A 22,803-nucleotide genomic window follows, 5' to 3' on the forward strand; every position below is an offset into this window, starting at 1 on the left:
ACGGTGTGCGAACTTGGAGACACCGTCCTCGCGAAGTAGAGCACCGCACAGAGCTTCCACGCCGCCGCCCGAGGAGTCGGCAGTCGACGAATCGTCTCACAACTACGGGCGTAGTGAAAGATCACATTGCATTTACGCTTCAGTCGTCGCACACAATTGGCTGTTTTTCCTTTCACACCCTTACTCAACGGGAACGGTTTTCGTGGGATTTGCAGGGATCAAAACGACGCTTGTCGACTAATTAGCCCGTCGCAAACACGTAACGGCGCATGCTCTCGAGACGCGGCTCTCGCTGTCCGTCTTTTCGCCGTTGCTTGTAAGACCGACTGCATGGCAAAGTACCTGACCGCAGCCGCTTCTCAGAGAGACGCGCATCCTTGCCAGTGTTACTTGATGAGAGGCTCTTGCAGGACCACCGTCACACAATTCAGTCATTTGTTGGTGGAGGAAGAGGCCTAAGCTGGTTCGCTGACCAGGAGGCACTGCCGTCCCTACATGGGGAGTGTGTGGGGATGACAGTGTGTACGGTCACGGTGGCCATTGTTAGTTTGTTTATGCGCTGTGCAAGGCGGGTGGGAGTCCGAGGATGCATACGCTATGGCACGCTTCTAAATCCATCAGCGTGACGGCACTGGCGAGAAGACATCATGACTTCAGTCCCCAATCGTCGATTGACCCGGGGCTGCGGCATGCTCCACCTGGAGCCGTCGGTCGGGCATCAGCCCCCTAAGAGATTCGATACCCACGATACCGTCTCCACTGAGTGGACAGCTGAACTCTGAAACCCGCACTGGACCACTCACGAAAAGTGTACACAGTTCTCCCTGTCCACAGTAGTCGGCAGCTTCAGAGCATCGATAGAGACAAGGGTTCCTTCGTGAGCCTCGATCAGGGATGAGATGCTGACCCATACGCCAGCGCTTCCCAACAACGCACTATAGTTTCACGAAGCTTTCCATCAAAGTTGAGAGTCGATCGCCGCCTCCCACTAAGCAGCCACGCGCGGTCCAACTAACCCCATTCTTTTCGTCCGAAGCCAGGAGAGGGCAGCGATACGGGAATCCTGAGGAAGGCGAGGAAGCGGCTTCACCGACGGGGGCTCCTCAAGAGGTGGGGATCACGTTTCCTCCGCGCTTCCACGGGGCAGTCGATGCACGCCACACGAGGCGGTGCCTGTTTCCGATGCTGTTTTTTTTTGGTCCCAGCGCGGTGGGGTTGGAAACATTGGGGGTTTTCCAGCATGCCACTTTGAATCCGCAGTACCCAAACGCAGCTTCCATAACGCGCCGGAGGCTGCGTATACACTTGTCTCCTCAAGAACAACCGTTCCCACTAGTGTGTCAGACGGTAGGGCATTGCCATCGGGCTGCGCCGCTGTATGTCTGACAGTCAATTAAATGTTTAGCGTTGTTCCTGGCAACGAATGACCGGAAACTAGGGGTCCCCACTTGGGTTCTATCGTATCATGTCTAAGCAGACTCGCGTATTTATTTGAGGCTTCTGGAGGAACAAGTTCGACATTTCTCCATGTCGCTGTTGGGAGTCCTCATTGACCTCAGATTGTTGCTGGCCTTGATCGATTTCTGAAAGATGATGGGGCACCGTCACGTAGATTCAACGTCGTGACAAAATGCAAAACCCTCTCATCAAACCGATGAGCTACGACTTCACAAAACGCGTGAACCTCTTGCGCTTCTCCAATTCCGTGAGCCCCTATCCACGACTCAGACGCACGCGCCGAACGCCGAACCGACGGGCATGGGCCAACGCTCCAACATAGGAAAAAGCATCTATACTTCGCTGTTGTGCGTCGAAAACACTTTACACTCGCGACGTTGTGTCTGGTGTCGTATCTTCTCGGCACTTTAGCATGTTCTAATACGATGCAGCCGAAAACTGTCGCGAACTACATCTGGTAGCCTATGCGTAGAATGACACTTCGTCGTGCCGCCGAATCCAAAATGAAGCGGAGATTAGGCTTAGTATCAATAGCACGACTGCCATCGTTGTATCATTCGCCAACGACTTTTGGTACAGTGACTCCTCCCTACTAGAAATCCACAATTAGGGTGGAAATGCCGTGCTTGGCACCCACATTGTGCCTCCATAACGTCGCAAGGCTGACGTGACAAGCGATGCTGAGGGAGACACGACAACAACAGTTTATTTTTTGTATTGCTTTCCCGTGCAGCGAGTAAACAGCTGCACTGACTTACGAGAAAAAGACGGAGCAACAGTTGCACTGTTTAATATTCACCACCACGTTTCAAACTCCCGAAGTCGTCAAACGCAGAAACGCATCACGACACTTCCTTGAGCAAGAACCGCGTGAGTCTTGAGTTGCTTTGACTCGATGCACCGTGTGACGAAAAACCCAGCAGTACTGCCAGCTGTGTGACACGTTGGCACCCCGTTTCAAAAGCGTATGAAACTCTACTGTTACCCTCGGCACGTGCTGCAGGCTCGCCACTGCTGCTCGCTTTTGTCTGTCTTCGTTTCTCTACCTATGCATCGGGCGCGCCAGGACGAGGCGGTTGCACCTGATATGCCATGTTGATATGCGTCATTGCATGAATCCCCCTTACTACGACCGCGTACACGCCTCTGCGAATGTATGCTCGCGACCCGCTAAACCCGATACGTCTGCCATGTGCTTCGTCGCCAGTAACTGGGGTGCAGAAGATGCAGAAAGACGTATTTCCAGCTTCTGTGCGACAGACGTCTTGTCTACATATCCATCACGTCGTAAGCAGCTCCCAAAAAGCGACGGAAATCAGGGAACCACCTCTTACGCTAATTCGTTCGCCCGCTTCCGTCAACTGGCTACACGGTTATCTCCCGCAACGCCAAAGGCACTAGCTACCAACACCGTCAATGTGGGAACCTTTCTCTACCTTCCAAATGAAGAACAGGCTCACGGCATCTATTACCGAAACGCACTGATTTCAGGCTCTGTCGAAGAATGAAGCGATCACCCCGACCAGCAATATTCTGTGCGACTCATTACACGGCGCTTCTGAAACGTCCCTTGACGTGAATCCTGTCAGCACAGGCCCTACAGTGAACAAGCGCAATCCTGCATCGACTGGTACGCAATATTCGCGCCATCGACTTATTCATTCCATCCAACCCGCCCGACCTCAGCTTCTGAGGGTGATGAAAGCAAGCTGACATGCCGCAGCATCTCTTCCTCTCCACAACCGGCCCTTTGAATGGCCCGTCGTAACCGTCTAGATCCAATGCGAATGACGCAGATGTACACCACATGTATAGTGTTCGGTTTGTACTAAGACGAGAATCCCCGAATGGCTTCCTCTATGTCTCGCTGAAGTGACACTGCGTCAGAGAGAGCTGTTGCTTGCATTCCCGATGCTTCTTGGCTTATTGTGGGGCTGCTGTCTTCAGATTGATTTTGCATTTCGATGCCTGTTTCTCTGCTGGACGTCATCATGTTGCCAAGTGCCCGACCCCGGCGACCTCGTCCCGTTCTGAACGCGTCCCTCGTGGTCCACCCACGTCTGCTACACAGGCGAAGCTCATTTAGCCATGACGGGGCGCACCCATCTGGAGCCAAATTGTCAAGAAAGCAATCTCGGCCTTCTGGAATCATGAGAAAAGTGAAGACGAAGGCAGCGACGCTCAAGAGCGTATAGCCGGTGAGAGTACCTGCAAACCCAACGAGCATCACAGCAAATCTATGACACGGGGAAAAAACAAAGACGCGCTTTGCAGCAAAGGCAACCACACGATATCTTGCAGGGCAGTCAAAACGGGCATCGATGAGAACGAGAGAGATGAAAACTTTTCGGTTCAAGAAAAACAGGAAGTCTCATGCGTGAACGTCAACTGGCCTGCGTCGAAGTCCTATCTTGTACAGTTCGGCATGTTCATTAACTACTGGGTTATGTCACTCCATTTTTGCCATCTTAACGTATGTACCTCCATGACAATCATGGTCCAAAAATTTGCTGTCGCTTCTGAAGTTCCTGCCGGTTGTCTCGTCAGGATATACTGCTCTTCAAAATTGCAAGTCGAACAAGTGCACCTGCCAGAACTTTGGAACCTGCCAGTTCAACCGTTCCGCTACCTTAGCAGGATGCCGGGGCTCACATGATGGCGCAGCTCTGAAAAGGACGTCGCCCATTAAGAGACTGGCACAGGCGTCCAAAAGGAAATACACGAACAGCGTGCAGCCGAGAGCCAACCCTCTCACGCAGGTAGGAAGCATCTGCGACCAGCGCATCAATCATTAGGCCACACCGGTTGTACACCACAGAAGCTAATGCATTCGCATTGTTGTTCCATTTCGAGCCTTCCATTGTTGGTGCTCACTATATATATATATATATACATGTACATGCACGTATAATAATGTACACATAGTATTCAGGTACGCGTTCACCTTTCTGTATCTAAACAGAACTCAGGTCGCTTTTATGTTTCCAGTATAAACCATCTTCTCTTCTCTTTCACACGCTACCTCTGCCGCATACGCCAGTGGCATTCGCGTCCATCCAAGTGAAAATACTGCTTCCCCTACTTTCGCTTACCTCCGCAACAACCCCTAGGAGAAGCGTCGACCACCCGAGATTCTGCCCAAGGACCGCGAGGAGGAGGCCGACAACTATGAGGGCCACAGGCGGCATGAAACCCGTTCCGGCTCCTGGTCCCGAGCAAGGAGTGAGGACCTCTGTTCCAGTCGAACGGACGGTGTAATTCGCCAACCGGTTGTGCCACAAGAAACCAATCTGAACCACGCGGAACGAAACGAAGGAAAAAGCGTAACACAACACGATTGGACAGTACGGTCTACGGAAAACCAAAATCGGTCAACGCCTCAGCATCCCAACTGCAGCCAACATAACGGCTCCCAGTCGGACCAAGTGTCGTAGAAGACACACCAAAGAAAGTAAAACCGTTCGCGTTCTTCAACTAAAGGAGCCACTGCCCTGTGTTCATTGATTAGCCACTTGCCCACGCTCACGGTGCATTGAGTGTGCTCCTTGTGTTGGAAGCACGCATCACGAAAGACTCAGTAAATCGCTCTGTTGCCCCCTCTCCGCCATAGATAGGGTGATTCGCGTACGACCTTATGGCGCTCAATAAAACAAAAAGCCAAATGGATCTTACAAGCACATGCAGTGGGTCAAACGTCCGCGGGAAATCACAAACTCTGTCATTTCTAAACGGAACATCTCTGTTTACGAAGGGGGGTATGACGGCATGCAGGAGCGGAGTCAAACAAGGGCGACGAAAGGAGAAGACAGGGACTGGAGATTACCATCGTCAGCGAGAAGGCAACACCTGCAGTTGCCGTGCCTGCGAGTAGAAGAGGGCGGCGCCCCCACCTGTCGACGAGAAGGAGAGCAATGAAGACTCCTAGCCCCTGAGAATACATGGCATCGAACACAAAACGAAGCCGAATTGAGCAACGTATACAAAAACAAAGCCCCATCAAGGTTGAGTATTTCCCTTCTAACTTCCCGCTCCAGTCACAGTGGCAAAAGAGGCTACGCATGTACCGCAGGCGTCACCTGTCGCACGTGGACTGAACGGTCGTATCTACACATTTAAGTCAATTACATGGATATATAGAAAGTGATTTTCTGTCCGTAGATACGGTTCAAAAAAAAAACAAACATGCGGAAATCTCCGCATACTTATACAGCAGGGATAAATTACAGACGATGTAAAACATGCCTTCAACAGGAAACCACTGGAGTCTTCATACAACGTTGCTGAAAATGACAGCGCCTTGCCTTCTTACCTTCGCTGCTCCTGTCGCAATACAAACGAGGCGAACATCGCAGACGACTGTCTGAGCAATACTGATGTTGTGAGGCTGACCCACGAAACTGGATCCTACGACGGCCGCAAAGAAGGCGCACCCCAGAGCAGTCAGAAACTGGTACCCATGGGCCACGACTAGCAGTGAGCCGGTCTGGAGTACAGCGAAAAGCAGCAAAACGCCCACAAGAGAGGGGAGGTAAGAATCAGCCATGGCACAGAGATGGCTGAAAACAAGAGGGAGCCGAGAAAACACAGCAAAAACAGGCGGAAGAAACAATGGCGGTACAAAATGCTAATCAAACGAGCGGTGATAAAACTAACTACGGGAAACTCACAAAAATCTACACAGACGCATGTGCCCAGTAACAAAACGATTATGATCTACTCGACCCCATGTCTATCGCTATAGATATATGAAAGCGGGCACGTCTAAATATTGTCTGCACTCCCGTTTATATCCCTCCTTCGGTAGCTGGTCGCTTACTTCATGGCAATATCTATGAGCTTGTCGAGTGACTTGCGGAGGCGTCCTTTGTTCCTGCTGTATGATAATGGCGCCGGCGTCACTCTCCTGCTCGCCCAGAGCTTTCAGCGCTCCCAAGGCCTTCGCCGGTCTCTGCTTTTGAATCATCCACCTAGGGCTCTCCGGGACGAAGAAGAGAAGAAGAAGAAACTGATCAACAAGTAAGGACAGGAAACAACAAGAGACTGCCCGGCGTTGGCGACGACTGAGTCCCCGTCAAAACGACGGGTCAGCGCAAAATCAACACCGACACGCAAAAGCGCGTCAGTCAGTCGAAGGCAGGAACATTGCAAAAACAACGGGAGAAAACCGACTAAAACTCATCATGACGTAATGTCTACCAGAAGAGCCCACCCGGGGAACACAAATAGACGAGCGACTGGGAGACCGGACAGGCAATGCGGCAATGACTGCAGAGCTATCCGTAAGACAAGCAGCAGGTGTCTTTAGGCGGGAAATGGAGGAAAAAGTGGAAAGTCGAAGGCGAGATGACATCTACTGCGTAGATGATTCTTACCTGTCCTCCTGCAATTGCTGCGACGATACCTGCGACGTACCGCCAAGCATACTCTTGCATGTTCAAGAAGACCGCATACGACGAGAGACATCCTGGACACAGAGAACGAAAGAACCACGCGCTTCTTCAGTGTTGGAACAAAGCACCACGGCGCCACTGGATCCAGCCAAGCAACGTCCCACAATTGATTTCACTTACATACGCAAATGTGGTTGAGACAGTCACAGAAACATAACAGGTAACCCGCATACCGTGGTACAGAGAAACGAGGAAAAAAACAACATGTTCTAAGATCATGTTTGCAAACGTGCACTTTCGCTTACAGGAAAAAGACATCTAATTGACGAGCGGCATTTTCCCTCCAACAAACAAGACAGGAAACGCTCGCCAATATACAGGCGCGTGGCGCGGTTGATCAAGTCTCGCGCGTTATACACTGCTCTACAGGGTGCACTTTTTTCGTTATCCCGAAGACGAAATGTTAACGGGTAGCGAATTCAGAAAGCTATACTTATCGTGGGTACAGACCGGCTCTGTTTTGACTGCTGGATTTCATTCCAAAGATGGAGAAGAACAGAGACATCTGCATGTTCAATCATCTGGATTCTTCTACGTTTGAAAATGTGGGCGGTCATGCGTGTTGCTTCCCCTCTTCCGCAAACGGCAAAACACACAGAACGCTGTTGTTCTCCGTTTTGCGAGATAGAGGTACATCGTTTCAGCTGTTTTTCTTGGTCCTCACCAAGGATGAAGAAGATCTGGGACAATGCGAGAAGGGCGCCTCTACATTCAGCCGGTGAGATCTCCGCCACGTATGCTCCATACGCGACGCATCCCGCCCCAATGCCCACGCCAACCAACACTCGCCCAGAAAGCAGCAGCTACGAAAACGAAAACATCCCAATGGGCGAGAGAGGAAGCAACGCAACAGATGCACAGACGAGATGGCGTGAAACAAAGCCCTCTGCCGGTGTTGACGGCTGAGTGTGGCACAGCAGGCAGCAGCTATACGGAAAATAGAGTCTAAACTGGGGGTGAACACATGGGAAGGAGATGACATGAGAACAAGATGGAGAGGGAGAAATCACGAGCCAGAATACAGGCAAAATTACACTGCTCGTTTCTGTGTCTGTTCGGAGACCATACCCCGTAGTTATGTCCGCTGGCAACGAGTATCGAGCCGCTGACTACGAAAATATCTGTGACGAAAAACAAGCTCCTTCTTCCCCAAATGTCACCGAGGAGACCACCAAAGATACAGCCGACCTGAATGAAAAACAGGTAACAAAACCTCAAACACAGACTCTCGGAAAAACAACACAAGTGTAGAAGAACGAGCTGCAGTACAGTTACACATTAGCAGATGTAGCAGCACATAATTGGCTGATAGACTGCTGGAGATAGATCAAAATAGTGCAAGTTTGAAAAAGGATGACAGTAGCAGTAGTATTGCGCGACAAGCCATCCGTTCAAATCTCATGCATGGTAATCCAAATCGTTGTGCACGTTATCCTGAAAAGCGTGTAACAGTGACCACTCACAGAAGCCTACAAAAGAATCGAGTTAGGGTGTACAGTACAGTCGCGTCGATAAGTTCTACCATTTTCAACAGGATACAGAAGAACCAACCACGATGATGATGAATCGACTGCCTCCAACACTAAGGCCCATGAACGCCTCATCACGCTCCTCTGCGTTAGAGTGGTTGTGTCTCTCTCTTGATGGCACCCTTTTCCGCAACCTAGTAAATCCAGTGGTCTACCGTCCTCTTTTCTCCTCTTCGTGCTTACCGCGAGTCCAACCGGAAAAAGCACACGAAAAAGATTCTGTATAACACACCCCGATCTGCTGTCTATCGCAGAGCAGGAAACACCCGATTCCGGTTCCACATTCTGCACTGTCGGGCGCGGTGCTGTTGACTCGAAGCCAGCAAGAGTGAACACAATCCCGGCAACACAAACACTGACGATAAGGCGCTGAGTTAGATGAACATCACGGGATTCTCCGTCAACGGGAGATGAAGGGCAGCTTCTTTTATTGAAGCTTTCATTAACAGTTCGTTTCTCCTTGCCATTGCCCTCCGCCTCCGTGGCCGCCCCTACAGCCGTCACGTCACTAGGGAGGGACCAGCCTGAAAGGTCTCTGTCTCCTGAGTCTGAGTTCGTCTTGCGTCCGATATAGGGAGGAGGCGGAGAAGCCACAGAGTGAGGGACACTGCTATCTGTCTCCAGTTGACTGTCGGTCTTCTGCTTCGATGAAGAAGGCCGCTCGTCATCAGAGTCCAGGTGCTCGCTCTTTCGCCTCTCCTCCACAGACGGTGAGCCCGACAGGGTAGGGCTGTCTGTTGGGCGCATCATTTGAGCGAGGAGAAGCGCAAAGAACAGCAGTCACGGAGAAATACTGTAGAGGGCGAGTGAGATGTGAAACAACAGCCCTGGACGATGGAGAAGAACACACGAAACGAAGGAAAAAGTACAGAGGTTCAAACGCAGAGAACAGCGAAAGGAGCGAGGAACCAACAGACACCAGCTATAATACAAACTGCCAAAGCATTGGTGAGAGGAAAGAAGGGGGGGGGAAAAGGAAAGCAGCATATGCAGGCGACAAACAGAAAAAGACGAAGCTAAACAAGGCAACGAGCAGGAGACGCGAGAACGCCTCAGAAGAAGCAGTGGTGGAACGTCAGTGGTCGTCACTCAATAATGAGGAGATACCGGCCCAGGCGCATCCTCGAGCGCCTGGAAGCGAGACTGAGACATGGAACACTGAAAATATAAACAAACAAGACAAGATAAGCACTGCCGGTTTACGTCGGACTGGTGTCTCAGATTAAAACGACGAAGAAAACACCATCACGCGCATGTAAAAACAGTTAACATCACCACAGAGTCCGTCTTCTGTCGGTAAAAAAACAGCCAGCTGGGGACGCTGTCGAGATTGGCACTCGCCACAACAAAGAAAGACCGAGCTCCTGACTGGAATCTCCACTATTACAGACGTCGTCGGACACGCGGGAGAATTCGCAGGACGGTGAGAAGCAAGGGCCCTCCAAAACGCTCACGCAGCGGCACGCAGAGCACGCAACCCATGGAAAAAACCCCGGAAGGCTGTGACCGACCGACAGACAAGCTTGGTCGACAGACGAACCGTTCCTCTAAAACGCCGTAACTGGCTGTGTGATACTGAAGATATCAGAGGAGATCAATTCGGAAAGGAAAAGTTTGAGACTGCTAAACGTTAGCAGTCTTCCTCTGTATAGCGCTGTGGCTAACCCTCATGGTCACAAACAGACGTGTAACGCAAAAACCCGAAGTGACAAGCACATGACAAATCGCTGGAAGCAGGAACTGACGAAAAATGTCAGTCGGAGCTTTCGCCGCTTTGGAGGAGCAAACCATACCCAGTCGAATGGCAGCCCGAGATAAGGTGTTGGCTGTCCTGCGTAGAAACCCCAACCGAAGAAACCCTCTCAAAAGACACCCTGTATGTTTCGGTGCGTGATTGCCGTACAGTGAAGGAGTTCTAAAACAACGGAGACACAAGCGGAAGTCACAAAAGCCCTGCAACGGTCAATCGGCTAGGAAAGTGGCACGGTAACGAAAACTTGAACGAGGAAAAGGTTGTTGACCAACTGACCTACCTAACGCATCACCCGGAAAAAACTGGATTACCGAGAGCAGCAGCGTACTGGTTCCATAGCTTGTTGTACATCATCTCAGATGCAGATATTCTGGTGTATACATAAATGTACAACTATATAAGTGTATATGTAGAAGCCAAAAGTACACAAAGAACTCCTGTGAAGGAAAAAACGATCCAGTCATTGACGCCGCGTAGCGACAGCTTTCCAGTATGCTTCCGCCTGTTCGCTCCGTTGTGTGCGGCTGGTACGAGCTGAACAACATATCCGTTTAAGTACGAGGTTATTACATTCCCACACCAAGGAAAGAGGAACACTCTCTTCGACAGTGGAGGAGAAACGGCGTAGAAAACAGAAACAGCGGCGGAGTGGTCCCAGAGTCGACGATACTCATCACTCTCCAGTTGTAGGCCGACTTGCTGGTTGCGTGTGGTCGCCGCGAAACTAGCGTGACGGTCGTCCGGAGCCATGTCAACAGAGACGATCATGTCATCATGCCTCTCTGAGCTTCCCGGGGCGTTTCCCTCGAAGCATCCGCGGGGGCGCGCTTGCAGTCAAGCGGGGACACGCCAGCACAGACACGAACGCAACCGGACGGGGGGACAGCAAACGAGTGACGAGAAGCCACGACAGACTCAAAATATGAAAGGGTTGACTCGTGAGAAGCCAGTCTTGCAGGAATAGTATGGAGAAGAATCTTGTGTCACTTCCCCTGCCACATCGAACGTCTACCCAGAAACGTTGACACTAGCGCCGAGTAGCAGTGCAGCTACCAGAAGGCGCGCGAGGGGGGGGGGGGGGGTAACGCAACTGCTCGACACCTAGCTGTATTAAAGGACGATGATCATTGGCAAGCTTTTCACCGTTCTACCAGCTTATACATGGTGACTATTGATGTTACTGTTCCGCACATGATGACTGCAGCATACATTTAAAACGCATTGACTCAAAAGGGCAAGGACGCGCCGGGCTCTCTCAGATCTGGCTCAAACGACCCGGGCTGCGTTGCCGATGCAGGGCGTAGGGTCCATGGTTTTTTGTTCGTCCGAGCTGGAGCGAATTTCTTGTCTTATTTCGAAAGCAGTTACTCTCTAGACAGTTTATGAAACACGGGGTAGTCCAGCTGGTTTACGCGCCCTGCGCGGCTCACCATGACTGAATCTGGACGCTAAAACGGGAAGTAGCGACCGGAAGGGCGGCTCAAGACTGATAGAAGCATGCGTGCACGGCGATTTATGTAACATAGTCCACTTGAATAAGCTTCACAGAGGGTTGCCCAGTGGTGCGGAGCGCTCATTCTCGTACCCTCTATTTGACAATTGTCCATCTCTCTACACTGTGCGCTCCCGTCTCTCAAACGTTAGATGGTGTTGGAAAGCAGGGGAGATAAGTATAAGAATACGGTGTTCGGAAGTGTGGCACAAACATTGAGTAATGCATGCATTCATGTAACTACGCACGTGCCGCATAAAGATTCACGTAGACATACAAAAATCTGGAAGCCAGGGGCATACGCTTTTCATAAACTAAGATTCCAGATCACAACAACAGGCAGACCATTGTGGAATGTTTGGAAGCACAAAAATCATGTCTTGTGAGGGCAACGATAACGGTCACAAGTGCCCTGCTTCCATCATACATATGTTGATGCGTTGTAACCTAGAAATGCTTGTGGTGAAATGGAGAGGGACAGTGGACAGGTACCAGAAATATGCAATGGAGATACGTCACCTTAACGCCTCGCCGCTGTCACACTCTCTCTTGAGCAGCCACGCTGTCACTACGAAGAGCAGGCAAAAACGGATGTAAGCGCCGAACTCGGGGTACCAGATTTCCCCTCGTGTTACAAACAGTGGAAGGAATGCAGCTCTGTTTCATTCCCTCATTTATCGAACGTGAAAAGGGGTGGAGGCAGATCTGGCGTCTCCTTGAGTCAGCAGGTCGTTCTGTTTAGTAGCACGAAGTATCTCCGGGGAAATCACAGTTTGGAACCGTCCGCCAAGACGCGGGAAGAAAAACGACGATGATGGGGGGAACCATTGTGGGTCGCAATGTGAACTTGCGTACAAACAAAAAACAAGTTCCTATTGGTTTCACGTAGTCGTATGATGAAGACAACTGCTGAATATATCATTTCCTTTCCTATCATCGCTGCCGACGCGCTCGTCGGTAGTCCTAGCAGTCCGCTTGCCACATTGAGGAGGCTTGATTCTCTTGTTTCTGTGTGTGTTTGCATGCTAAGGAGGGAGAAGTGAACAATCTCGCCCTTCCGCACAGTCGCTGGTTGCTTTGCAGTCGTTTATCGAGTCGATGAGCTGCTCATACTGAGCGGATACACGCGACTCAGGGTGTAACCCTCATCCGAGATGGTGTCTTTACCGGGCCAGCTGCGGCCCGCTGGAAGACCTTTGCTTGACATGGTTTCTCGCTCGTGCGTTTGCCACAGTGTGCGTGAGCGCAACTGGAGTGAACAAAGGGGAGAGGAGCGTGCTGCAGGCAGTACGGTCACATACCAGTTTGCTGCTTGTTTTCCCGTGTCCTTTAGTTCTCCCCTTCTACTTGAGCGTGTGTGCCTTTACGCGTATACCCCTTCTCTCTGCGTGCCCCGTCCCCTCAGAGCCGCTGTGTTAACTTCTTCCTTCGTCGCTTACCAGGGATTGCACATCTACCAACACACTAGTAAGCAGCGCATGGCGCCATGAACAAGCTGCATGGCAGCTGCTGTGTACCGACAAATTTACCATGTTCCTCCGTCAAGTGTCGAGGTTCATGCTGTTTTCCCCCTTTCCGTATGAAAACGACGTCGCCAAGGCCTCCCTTTTGTTACATCTTGTTAAGGATTTTCCCGGAGGAAGACGACACCCCCCAACCCCCCACCCCCGACCCCCCAACCAACCAACCTCCCTCTCTTCTTGAGTGTTTTTTCACGTGCTAACTTGCTGCGTCTTTCTCCCAGAGTAGGAGCAACCTCGGTGTTCTTCCTCCTGACGTTTCTTGCTTGACGGATTTGCTGTGTTTCCCCCATCGGAATCTCTTTCCTGTCCCCCTTTTCCACGGGTCTCTCCTGTGCAGAAAGTTGCACACACGCTGTCGGTCCGCGTTGTCTGCGCTGTCCGGACACCCGGGCGATTAAGTGCGGTGATTTTCCGTCTAGAGATCGACATCTGCTTTCACACTTCTCTTATCTTTCTCCTAATGCAATCCGTTTTCTGAATTTCACGTGTTTGCCATACTCGTGGTCCCCTCTCCGCCGCTCCAGCCTTTGTACGCACCCGTGAGGAGAAAAGAGGCGTAATGAACACCGCTGTCGGGCGGCCTCTTCCAAGACGTTGTGGTGCATCACACCGCAGTGTGTGCTTCGTGTCGCTTGTCAAGATTTACTCGAACGCATTCGCCTCTATTGTTTACCTTGTCGACGACACGACTCGGAATTGCTTTTGTAATCAAGAGAACGGGAACGCCGGAAGCAAACGGTAGACAGTGACTTCAAGTGCAGCTTCCGCACACTTTAGGTTCAGTTAACGAAGTTCCTGTCCGTAAACCTCGGGGTTTGAGGAACAACACCGGCGAGGTCCAGTTTTCATTCATAAAAGACTGGGCTCTCCATGCATCGATCTCGTATCTCTTTTCCGACGGAAAACAGAGAACTCGCTGCTCGTTCGTTGTCAGGATGTGTCTCCCTTCTCGTAGAATGCGCAGATCGCTCGAACGCCCGTTTGTATGCATCCTATTTTCGTACCAGTTCAGGAGCATCAATGTCTCAGTGATTTCGTGAAAACCTCGTACAATACTCGACGGCTAACCAGCTCCGGAAGTCGCGGAAGTTTCGATCCAGGACAGAGCTCGCAGCACACCTAGATCCTCAGCCTCCCTGCAGCCTCCTTCTGAGAGGCCGTAGCGCCTTCCTCTTCCTCTTCGCCCCGCTTTCCACCTTTCCCCCTGTTTTCTCCCGCCTCCGTTTTCTCCACGCCGATGCCCGCACAGACAGCAGAGCCTGCAGGCGCGATGCCGCCCGAGGACGGGCGGCATCGTCCCCTGTCGAGGAGCGGGAAAGTTTCATCGTGCGACAAGAAGCGAGAAGGAGACAGCGATGGAGTGCAGTCTTCTCTTCTCTTCATTTCTCCCCCTCGGGTTGCCCTTTTCCCTCCAGAAGGAGAAGACGGCAACCAGGGAGACTGGCTGCCGCCTCATCGGTATGCGGAGGGCCTGACTCCTGAATTGCGACGGAACCTCGAGGAAAAAGGGTTGCGGCCGTGCAGTCTACGAGAGGTTCTTGAGCGAAGAAACAAAATGTGGGCCAAAGTCCAGGTGAGAACTTAAACGTCCCTGCATAGAGATATGTGGCGTCAGCGTATCTACATTTGCCGAGAGAGGTATTGTAGTTGCTACCACACACCGGCGACCACGAACTGCGATGGTGCCGCAACGTAAAGGCTGGCGAGCTTGGACGCTATCTATGGCAGGTTTCTAGATAGAGAGTAAACGGCAGGGAATTTGTATCTGAAAGGAATTGCGTGTGAGGGAGAGAGGTGAAAGACTGCCGATTGAGTTTGTGAACATTAGTACTACCCGAAGGGGGTAAGAGTTCGGTCGAGGGTTTTCGCAGCGGCAAGAGAGCGCCAATAAATGGGAGGGAAATAAGGGAGGCAACCGAGGGGAGAGGGAAGCGAAGAGACACAAAGAGCTAGAAGGGAGGCAAAACGTGCAAAACAGCGAGGAAAAGAAGACTGCGTTGCCCAAAACGGTGCTGTGCTGTGTAGGAAGCGAAGTGAGCTCGCTGGTCCAAAAAGCATCGCTTGTACTGCGTGTATGGTCTCTTCCGGTCCCTCGGCTACCACGGCATTATCCCCATCTTCCTGTTCTGTGTCGTGTGTGTACCGGTGTAGATGATCAGCACAGAAGCGCGGAGCGAGAAGGAGCGACTTGACTCTCTGTTCAAACAGCAGTGTGTGGGCTGGGGAAATAACCAGGAGGGCTGGGTCTATGGCAAGTGGAATCCCGTCATTCTGTGCCCGGATTTCCGGCAAGGAGGCTTACAGGTGAGAATCGGGAAATGAAACCGAGCACCGTGGTTTTCCGCTCGCCTCTGTGCAGGCGTGAAACTGCACGGCCCCACTTCAACCTGAGCACGCGTTGGTACACAGCGACGCATGTTCGCTGAGGATGCACGGAGGAAGGCTCACGCACGCAGAACCCGCACGTCCGAGTGTACACGCATCAGGCATCTCCCGCTGCATACCTACTCGCTTGGGGAGGCACGCAGAGCCATACACGCTCATCAGAAAAGGTCTGTGCAATACCTTTATTTTTCTACGTACCTCGTCACTGCGCCTACCTATAAATGTGACTGTATGTGCTGACGTGTTTTGCATGCATCAGCACGCGGAGAGTTCAGGAGGTCGGCCGGTGTCGAGGGACTCTGCACGAATAGGGCACATGGTGGCGTCTCTGTGTCCTGTTTCTTCCTGCAATAGGTCTCCCGATCGGGGCGTCGGCAACTCTGGGAGTGCTTGAAGTCCGTCGTCGAGGGCTTTGTTGATCCGCGTCTCCAAATCTGTGAAGTCGTCGACCCAACGCACCCTGTTCGCTTCGCCACGCCGCCGCACGAAACGTGCTACACCGTCGTTTACGTCGGTCCCAAAATTCCTGCTTCACGTAAAGCGCGGGTTGTTTTCGGAGAGTACACAGGCGTCGTTAAAGATGGAGGCCTTGTCAAAAAAAGGTGAGGCTCCTCGCATCGGCAGGCCACGTGCTGTCAAAACGTTTGCATGCGTAGATGCGTGCCGTGCAAACCTTTTGAATCCCCACAGATGCATTCCAGCAAAGACGAGGGGGTTCAGTGGCGAAGCTCGTACTGTCTCCGGGGTTTCGCGTGGTGTAGTTTGTACGCCGAGTGTGCTTAGCGAGGCGTGCGCGACGCGTGGGAAGAGAATGCGTGCGCCAGTGCAACTCGTGCAGCGGAGTGGTCCGCCGCGCGTTCGTTTTGCAGGTTTGAATACGTCTTTGATCTTTCCTTCTCCGCGCTGGCCTGGCGCCGGGCTGAAGAGTTCGAAACAGCCTCCGACTCCTCAGAAGACGACTGCGTCGGTGCCCCTCGAGAAAACAGGGAAGAAAAGCCGGACTCGGCGACGGTCTCTTCCGGGTCCGGGACATCGCAGTCTCCTCAGCTGTCGCGCGTCCACGGCGGGAAGGAGCGAAAGAAGTCGGTGACTGTTTCAGGTACGGGGAACAGAAAGTGCAGCAGATGACTGGGGTCCCCGCTGTGTCTCCGCAGGCGTCGCCGTGCACTCGAGCCGATGGCGCAGAGACCGTAACTCCTGGTGCAAGGTGAAAAGGGCTTTTTCGTTCAGTGGCTGCTCTTGCTTTTACAGGACGACGCGACGCTAAGGGCTTAACGAGGGTCGAACTGCCCGCGCGTAGCCAGTTCGTCCTCGACTCTTCTGAAGCCTGCAACGAAATGTCTCTTGTCAATCACTACGGTGAGCCAAGCGTCGCACTTGGTTTCTCGCTAAACACGTCTGCCCCGTTCCTTGCACATGCAAGTATATACACGCGTCTTTGTACAAGTACACAAATGGAACGCGCTTGTTAAATAGGTACACGTGTGGGTGCACGCGAAGCTTTTCCGTTTCCCACAGGTAGAGGTCTATGGCTCTCTTGACTTGTGCGCGCTACTGGACCAGACGCCAGACGGAGGAGTCTTTCTGGCGACGCGATCGATACATCCTCCCCGACCTGTGGACCGGCTTACTTCGTCGCTCTCAACCTGTCTTTTGCGGACCTCGCGACCGGCTCCGGTTTGTCTCGCAGGGACCATCGAACTTCTGGGGGACTGCGTTTGCAAGCGCAACAGCGAGTGGCAGCAAGTCTTTGTCGACGGTTGGCCGCACATCGTCCTGACATCGATTCCTGGAGTCGCGATCGAGCCGGGGGATGAAATTCTCGCGGATTTCGGGAATGCGTGGTTCTTCAAAGTGCAAGACGCGTCGCATGAGGCCATCGCCAGGGAGTTGCTCGAATACCGCGTCGGAATCCGGACGGCGCCTTCCCAGGTGCGTGCGCTCACCGAGAGAGGCGAGAGAGCTAGCCAGCCTGCCGCCGTGGCGCGGCAGACCCGCGTGAAGGCGCCTCGCTCAGGTCCCCGCGCGAAGAACGGGCGCTCGCCGGGTGTCTGCTGCTTCGCCAGAGTCTCTGCTTTCCACGCGTGCGCGCCACTCTGTGCTGTGAATTTGCAGAAGCTCGTGCCGGCGAGGCCAGTCGAGTGTGTGAATCGCCGGTCGGATCCCCAGCTGGAGAATCGAGCGAGACTGGGCGAAATTTGCCCGTACTGCCTCAGTCACGAACACCGGCCGTGCGCGTCGTCTCTGGCGCCTTCGCCCTCTACCGAGAGTCGCGCTTCGAGCAAGTTGTCCAAAAGTGCAGAGGCAACACAGGGCGGCGTGCGAGAAGGCGAGGCAGAGATGGGAGGCTTCCGAGGGAAGCAAGAGAAGGGAGAGAACGACGCGGGGACTGCGACATCCTCCGAGAAATCGCCTCCTGGGCTCTCCGAGAAGCTGAGGGATGGCGGGAGGTGCGGAGAGAAGCTGGACGGAGTGCGAGCCTTGTCTTCCTCCTCTGCCGGGGTTCCGTGCTCTGCCGGCACTCCGTCCCAGAGAAATAACGGTTCGTGTTCTCCCTCGAGTTCAGACCTTCTTCTTGTCACGCAACGGCTTGAAAGGGAGAAAGACGTCTGCTCGGATCTTGCGACCCTCGCCGGTCGGGCCCCCGACCTGACTGTACCGCCCGCCCCGCCTCCCCCGACAGCGGTCGCGACACCACAGCCGAAGAGTCAGGCAGGAAACAAGTTGGCGGAAACGCAGGTCGAGGGGACAGACCACCTGGCGCCTGGCTCTTCGTTTTCGGGAGACGAGGTCGTCCACTGCGACGGCTGCGATCGTCCGTGTCATCTGCGCTGTCTGCCGGATCCAGAAGCGATTCTGAATGACTGGCGGTGGTACTGCGCGGTCTGTCGCATGCGGTTCTTCGAGATGTCTCGACACCTCAATTACAAGGTCCTTCTGTCTGCTGATGCGCTCGCGTCGCTTGAGAAAGAGGGCATTCTTGCGCCCGTCGGAAACAGAGAGGGCCGCGAGAACAGAGACAGCTTGGCACAGGCCAGGAGTGTGTCGAGTGTACACACACATGCGAAGACACCGGAGAGAGAGACCGCGGACGAAGTGGAACGGAAGAAAGATAAGCGACAAAGCTGTGGGGGAGTGGAATCTCATGCTCGACGGCGCGTGTCCCCAACCAGTGTCTCTGGAGGGCGGCGAAGGGTAGAAGGAGAGACAGAAGATGGAGAGAACGAGCAAGGACAAGTGAAAAAGTGGAGAGGCAGCCGAGTATGCAAAGAGAGGAGCAGAAGTGCAGGTTCACAGAGGAGAGCGGGACAGCAAGGAGACGAACAAGAGAGGGAGGAAACGGAGAAAGAAAACCGTAAGTCAGAGGTCTCGCCTGCTCTTCTCAGTGGACGACTAAGGTCGCGAGGACCACGCGTACCACAGGAACAAGTCGAGGAGCACGAGGCCGTTTCGGAGCCCGTCGGGGAGGTGCGCAACTCAGGAATCAAGACCGAGAGTCCGGAGATGGAAGCATTGAGTGGCGCGGCTCACAGAGGACATAACGAAGCCTGCGTGGGTGGGAAGAAAGACCAAAAAGGAGAGGAGTGCGACGGTCGGAAGCAGTTGTCATCGATCTCGGACGGCTGCGTGGCGAGCTTCTCGCTTTCTTGCGATGGAGAGGCGCAAGAGAAGGAGAACAAGGAACCTCTCACGGCAGTTGGAATGGAGTTCCTAAATGTCCCTTTGGAGGAACTCGGAAAAGATAGCGAGAACCTGCCTTGGAATGAAGCAGAAGCGACGCTGCGCCCATGCGCCGCTTCCCAGTTGAGCTCCGAGCCGTCGAGAGACCGCGCAGGCGACGAAGAGAGCCACGAGGCTTCGGCGTCGAGGTCGAGCGAAGCTGATCATGGAAACAGTGATCTGTGGTCGGAGAGTAGTCGGAGTCTCGCCGGCAAAGAACAAGACGTGTTCTCGTTCTTTTTGGGTCCTCGCGGGGCAACGAAAGAGGGCACGTCGAACAGTGGCCCGACTCGATGTGATGCGCGCGACGCTGGCCAAGCGAAAGACGGATCGCCGCCGGCGCAAGCAGAGGCGCGCGATGACTCCTCTCAGTCTGCCTGTTCGTCTCGCGTCTCAGGGCCTCTTTCTCTCGCTATCGTCACCACGACTGCGCCATCGTCGGAAAGCGACGAGGACGGAGGGAAGGACGTGCGCTCGGTCTTTCGCGAGTCTCCTGCCTCTGGCTGTCAAAACAGCACAGGCGTTGCTGCCTCCGAACTCAGCTCCTCCGCCACTTTTCACGTCTCCAGCGCAAAGGTGTCCGGGGCCTCGGGCGCCGGAACAACTTCCGGGGACTCGCCCTGTGTTTCCTCGCGGAGTCTCTCGTCAGCGAATAGACGCGACGGAGACCGCTTCGCGCTCCCGCCGCCGGAGGTCCGCGAGCGAAGAGCGGTTTTCGCGTCGTGCAGCGAGAAGGCGTCTCTGGCTCGAATGACGCCCTCACGAGTCGAGATCGTCAGAGGTGATCTGTCGAGCGACGAGCTGCAGGGGCTGCAAACGCTGCATCTCGTGGACCCGAAAGGGCTGCTCGGAAGCCTGCAGCCGTGCGATGTCTGTTATAAGGCGCTGGGTGAGCGCGCGTCGACGGAGGTTTGTCGCTTGGCGAAGCGCCATCTGTCTCCGAACTGGGACCACCCGCACTCGACGACGCCGAGTCAGATGAAAGATGCGATTTTGACGGCCTTTCAGGAGAAGGTCCACAGCCTGCAGGACGAAGCGAAGAAACGCGTCCAGAGTGCCGTGGAAGAGATTCGTCAGCTCAAACTGTCTCTCGCGGCCAAGTCGCAGGGACATTCGCACGGCAGCAGTGGCTTCGGGGAGAGACACAGCCTCGGCAACGCCTGCGGCGGCCTCCTCGCCGGGTCCCAGCAGGCGGGCGGAGCGTCACGGAAGCGTCCACGCGGAGTAGGGACGCCTGAAGTGTTGGGACTGGGGACGCAGAGCGCCCGCGACGAGAAAGACTGCAGGCCAGACGACAATTTGCCCGCGCCACTCACGTCGGGATTCATTCCGTTGATTGGCGTGCATCTTGGGAAGACGGTGATCGACCGGTGCTTCAACGTCGGTTGGTTCGAGGGCCTTATCACCGAGTACTCCGCAGTTGCTGTCGAGGATGGGAAGTGGTATGCGAACCAGTTCCAAGTGGAGTATGAGGACGGAGACACCGAGTGTCTGAAGGTGGAGGAGCTCGTGCATCTGCTGGCTGAGCACGGCATTCGGCACACAGATCCTGCCACGCGCCACCAGTACAAAACCACGACTCTCGACAAGCTTCTCTCTCCGGAGATCCTTGCGGCGAAGAAAGAGCTAAACGTCCGATTCAGGAAGTGCAAGCTGCTGGAAGAGAAGGAAACTGAAATGTCGAAGAAACACAAGAAAGACGGGAAGAGGGCGAAGCACTCGGGAAACGGTGAAGACGCAGTGGACGTGGACAGGCACGACAGAGAGGACGAGGCGGAGGACGCCGGCCAAGCCAAGAAGGAGGCTCGGGGGAAAGAGAACTCGAGAGTGCCGAAAAAAGGAAAGAAACGCGACAACGAGAAAGGCGGCGGGGTTACCGAAAGCGAGAGGGACTCCGAGGAAAAAACGGAGAGCGAAAGGCACAAGGAAGAAAATGTGGCGAACGGGGCGAATGGCGACGGTGCTGAACTCAATGATGCGAGCAGCGTCTGCCATGCATAAAAGAGGCAGTCCGGTGGCTCTCACTGTCGTACCAGCAGGATGAGCAAAAGGGGCCAGATGGCCGGAAGACGAAAACCTTGAGAGACGCGACACTTTAGAAGATAGGCCAACCGCAAGTCTCCCCGAGCTTACGAAAGATACAAATTCATCTATGCATTCATGCGTATAGATACAGATGTACGCTGTTTTACTGCCACATATATGGTAGCGTATGGCTTTATTGCATGTGCACGTTTGAGATGGTTGGGTGACTCTCTATACATCAATATCCGTGTACCTATAGTATGTTGTTCGCCAGTGTTCCCTTCTTCACAAGGTGTATCGGCATCTGCGTTGCAAAAATGAGCCTTGACAGGGAATCAACGGAGTGCTTCGGATCGATGAAGATGGAAACGTATGCATGTAGAAGTATATATGCCTACTCGTGGCCACAGAGCAACAGTGTGCGTCTGTTTCGAGAGCGGCTGTCCATCGTCGGATCGAAAAACTCTGAATATTCGAAAACCTCTGAATATTCAAGCGTAGACAGAACAACGGAAATGTTACGAGAAGGGTGTTCGTTCGAAGACCAGAGAGGGGTATGATTTGTCACTTCAGCCTCGCCGTCTCAACAGATGGGTGTATCGTTGAGAGTCCTTGACAGAAAGCGAGAGCCATTTTCCCGAAAGGCAGATCGTGCGCTGACCCGAACTGTTCTTCTGCGATACCGTTTTTGTCTGTCTTGTGTCGTTGCGTCTCTCGGTTGCTTTTGCTGGTTCCGGATCCACTTTCGCAAATGCTTACGCCCGCAACCTGTGAGTCTCGTCTCTCCAAAAGGATTCAGCAACAGGCAAGAAGGAAACCGGGATGTCGCGGGGGCTCCATCCAGCTGTCGGGCTGATGGCCACCACGAACAGCAATACTGGCGGCGTCTCACTTTGAGAACGCAGTTGCTCAATCATTGAGACACGTGTACAGTGCTCATCTATGTGCATACGTGTGTGAACGTTCACGCCTGCGTCAAGAAATGCACGTGCATGTAAATCTCGTTACACGAGAACAACCAACCCAGTTGCGTCTAGGGAGAGGTTTTAACGGAAGGAACAGCCGCCTAAAATGCTGGACACTTTTACCAAAAATTGTGAGTTTGCCTTCTTGTTGCGCGTTCTGAGTACTTTGCGCGTTACATGTGTACAGCCACGCAATTGCGTGTGCAGGGATATGTGCGTGGGGGTACGGCCATTTACAGATTCATCTGCCAGTCCATGCATACGTACATGGACTCCCGAGAGAGGCGATGTGGGACCGGGACAGCGCAAGTTTCGCATTCGTTTCGCCCTGTGTGGCCCTTCAGCTGTTGAAATACTGCAGGCGACAAACTGAGCCTGCTCAGTCACGCCATCACCTCGTCAGCGGCGTTTTTGCCGCAGCGAATTGTGATGCCAATAGGACTATTTCACGGAACGGTATTTGGAACTTACACGGGTAGGGTGCCACGCCGCGCATGCAGAAA

The 22,803-nt window shown here is 53.4% G+C and overlaps 2 protein-coding genes across 2 annotated transcripts; one reads left to right on the forward strand and one right to left on the reverse strand.

Annotated features, from left to right (window-relative positions):
- Positions 1 to 3,540: 3,540 nt before the first annotated feature.
- On the reverse strand, positions 3,541 to 9,187 carry NCLIV_023140 (putative sugar transporter; the record flags this gene model as incomplete). Its single annotated transcript, XM_003882509.1, has 9 exons — positions 3,541 to 3,600; positions 4,551 to 4,809; positions 5,349 to 5,386; positions 5,768 to 5,941; positions 6,275 to 6,463; positions 6,831 to 6,922; positions 7,573 to 7,711; positions 7,977 to 8,096; positions 8,621 to 9,187. The coding sequence occupies 9 exons, from the start codon at positions 9,185 to 9,187 to the stop codon at positions 3,541 to 3,543; spliced, it is 1,638 nt and encodes a 545-aa protein (XP_003882558.1).
- A 5,255-nt stretch (positions 9,188 to 14,442) lies between these two features.
- On the forward strand, positions 14,443 to 21,311 carry NCLIV_023150 (putative chypothetical protein, conserved; the record flags this gene model as incomplete). Its single annotated transcript, XM_003882510.1, has 6 exons — positions 14,443 to 14,778; positions 15,357 to 15,509; positions 15,945 to 16,192; positions 16,460 to 16,689; positions 16,842 to 16,949; positions 17,281 to 21,311. The coding sequence occupies 6 exons, from the start codon at positions 14,443 to 14,445 to the stop codon at positions 21,309 to 21,311; spliced, it is 5,106 nt and encodes a 1,701-aa protein (XP_003882559.1).
- Between the last annotated feature and the right edge of the window lie 1,492 nt (positions 21,312 to 22,803).

The sequence above is a fragment of the Neospora caninum genome, chromosome VIIa, assembly GCF_000208865.1.
Source record: "Neospora caninum Liverpool complete genome, chromosome VIIa".
Taxonomy (NCBI): Eukaryota; Apicomplexa; class Conoidasida; order Eucoccidiorida; family Sarcocystidae; genus Neospora; species Neospora caninum.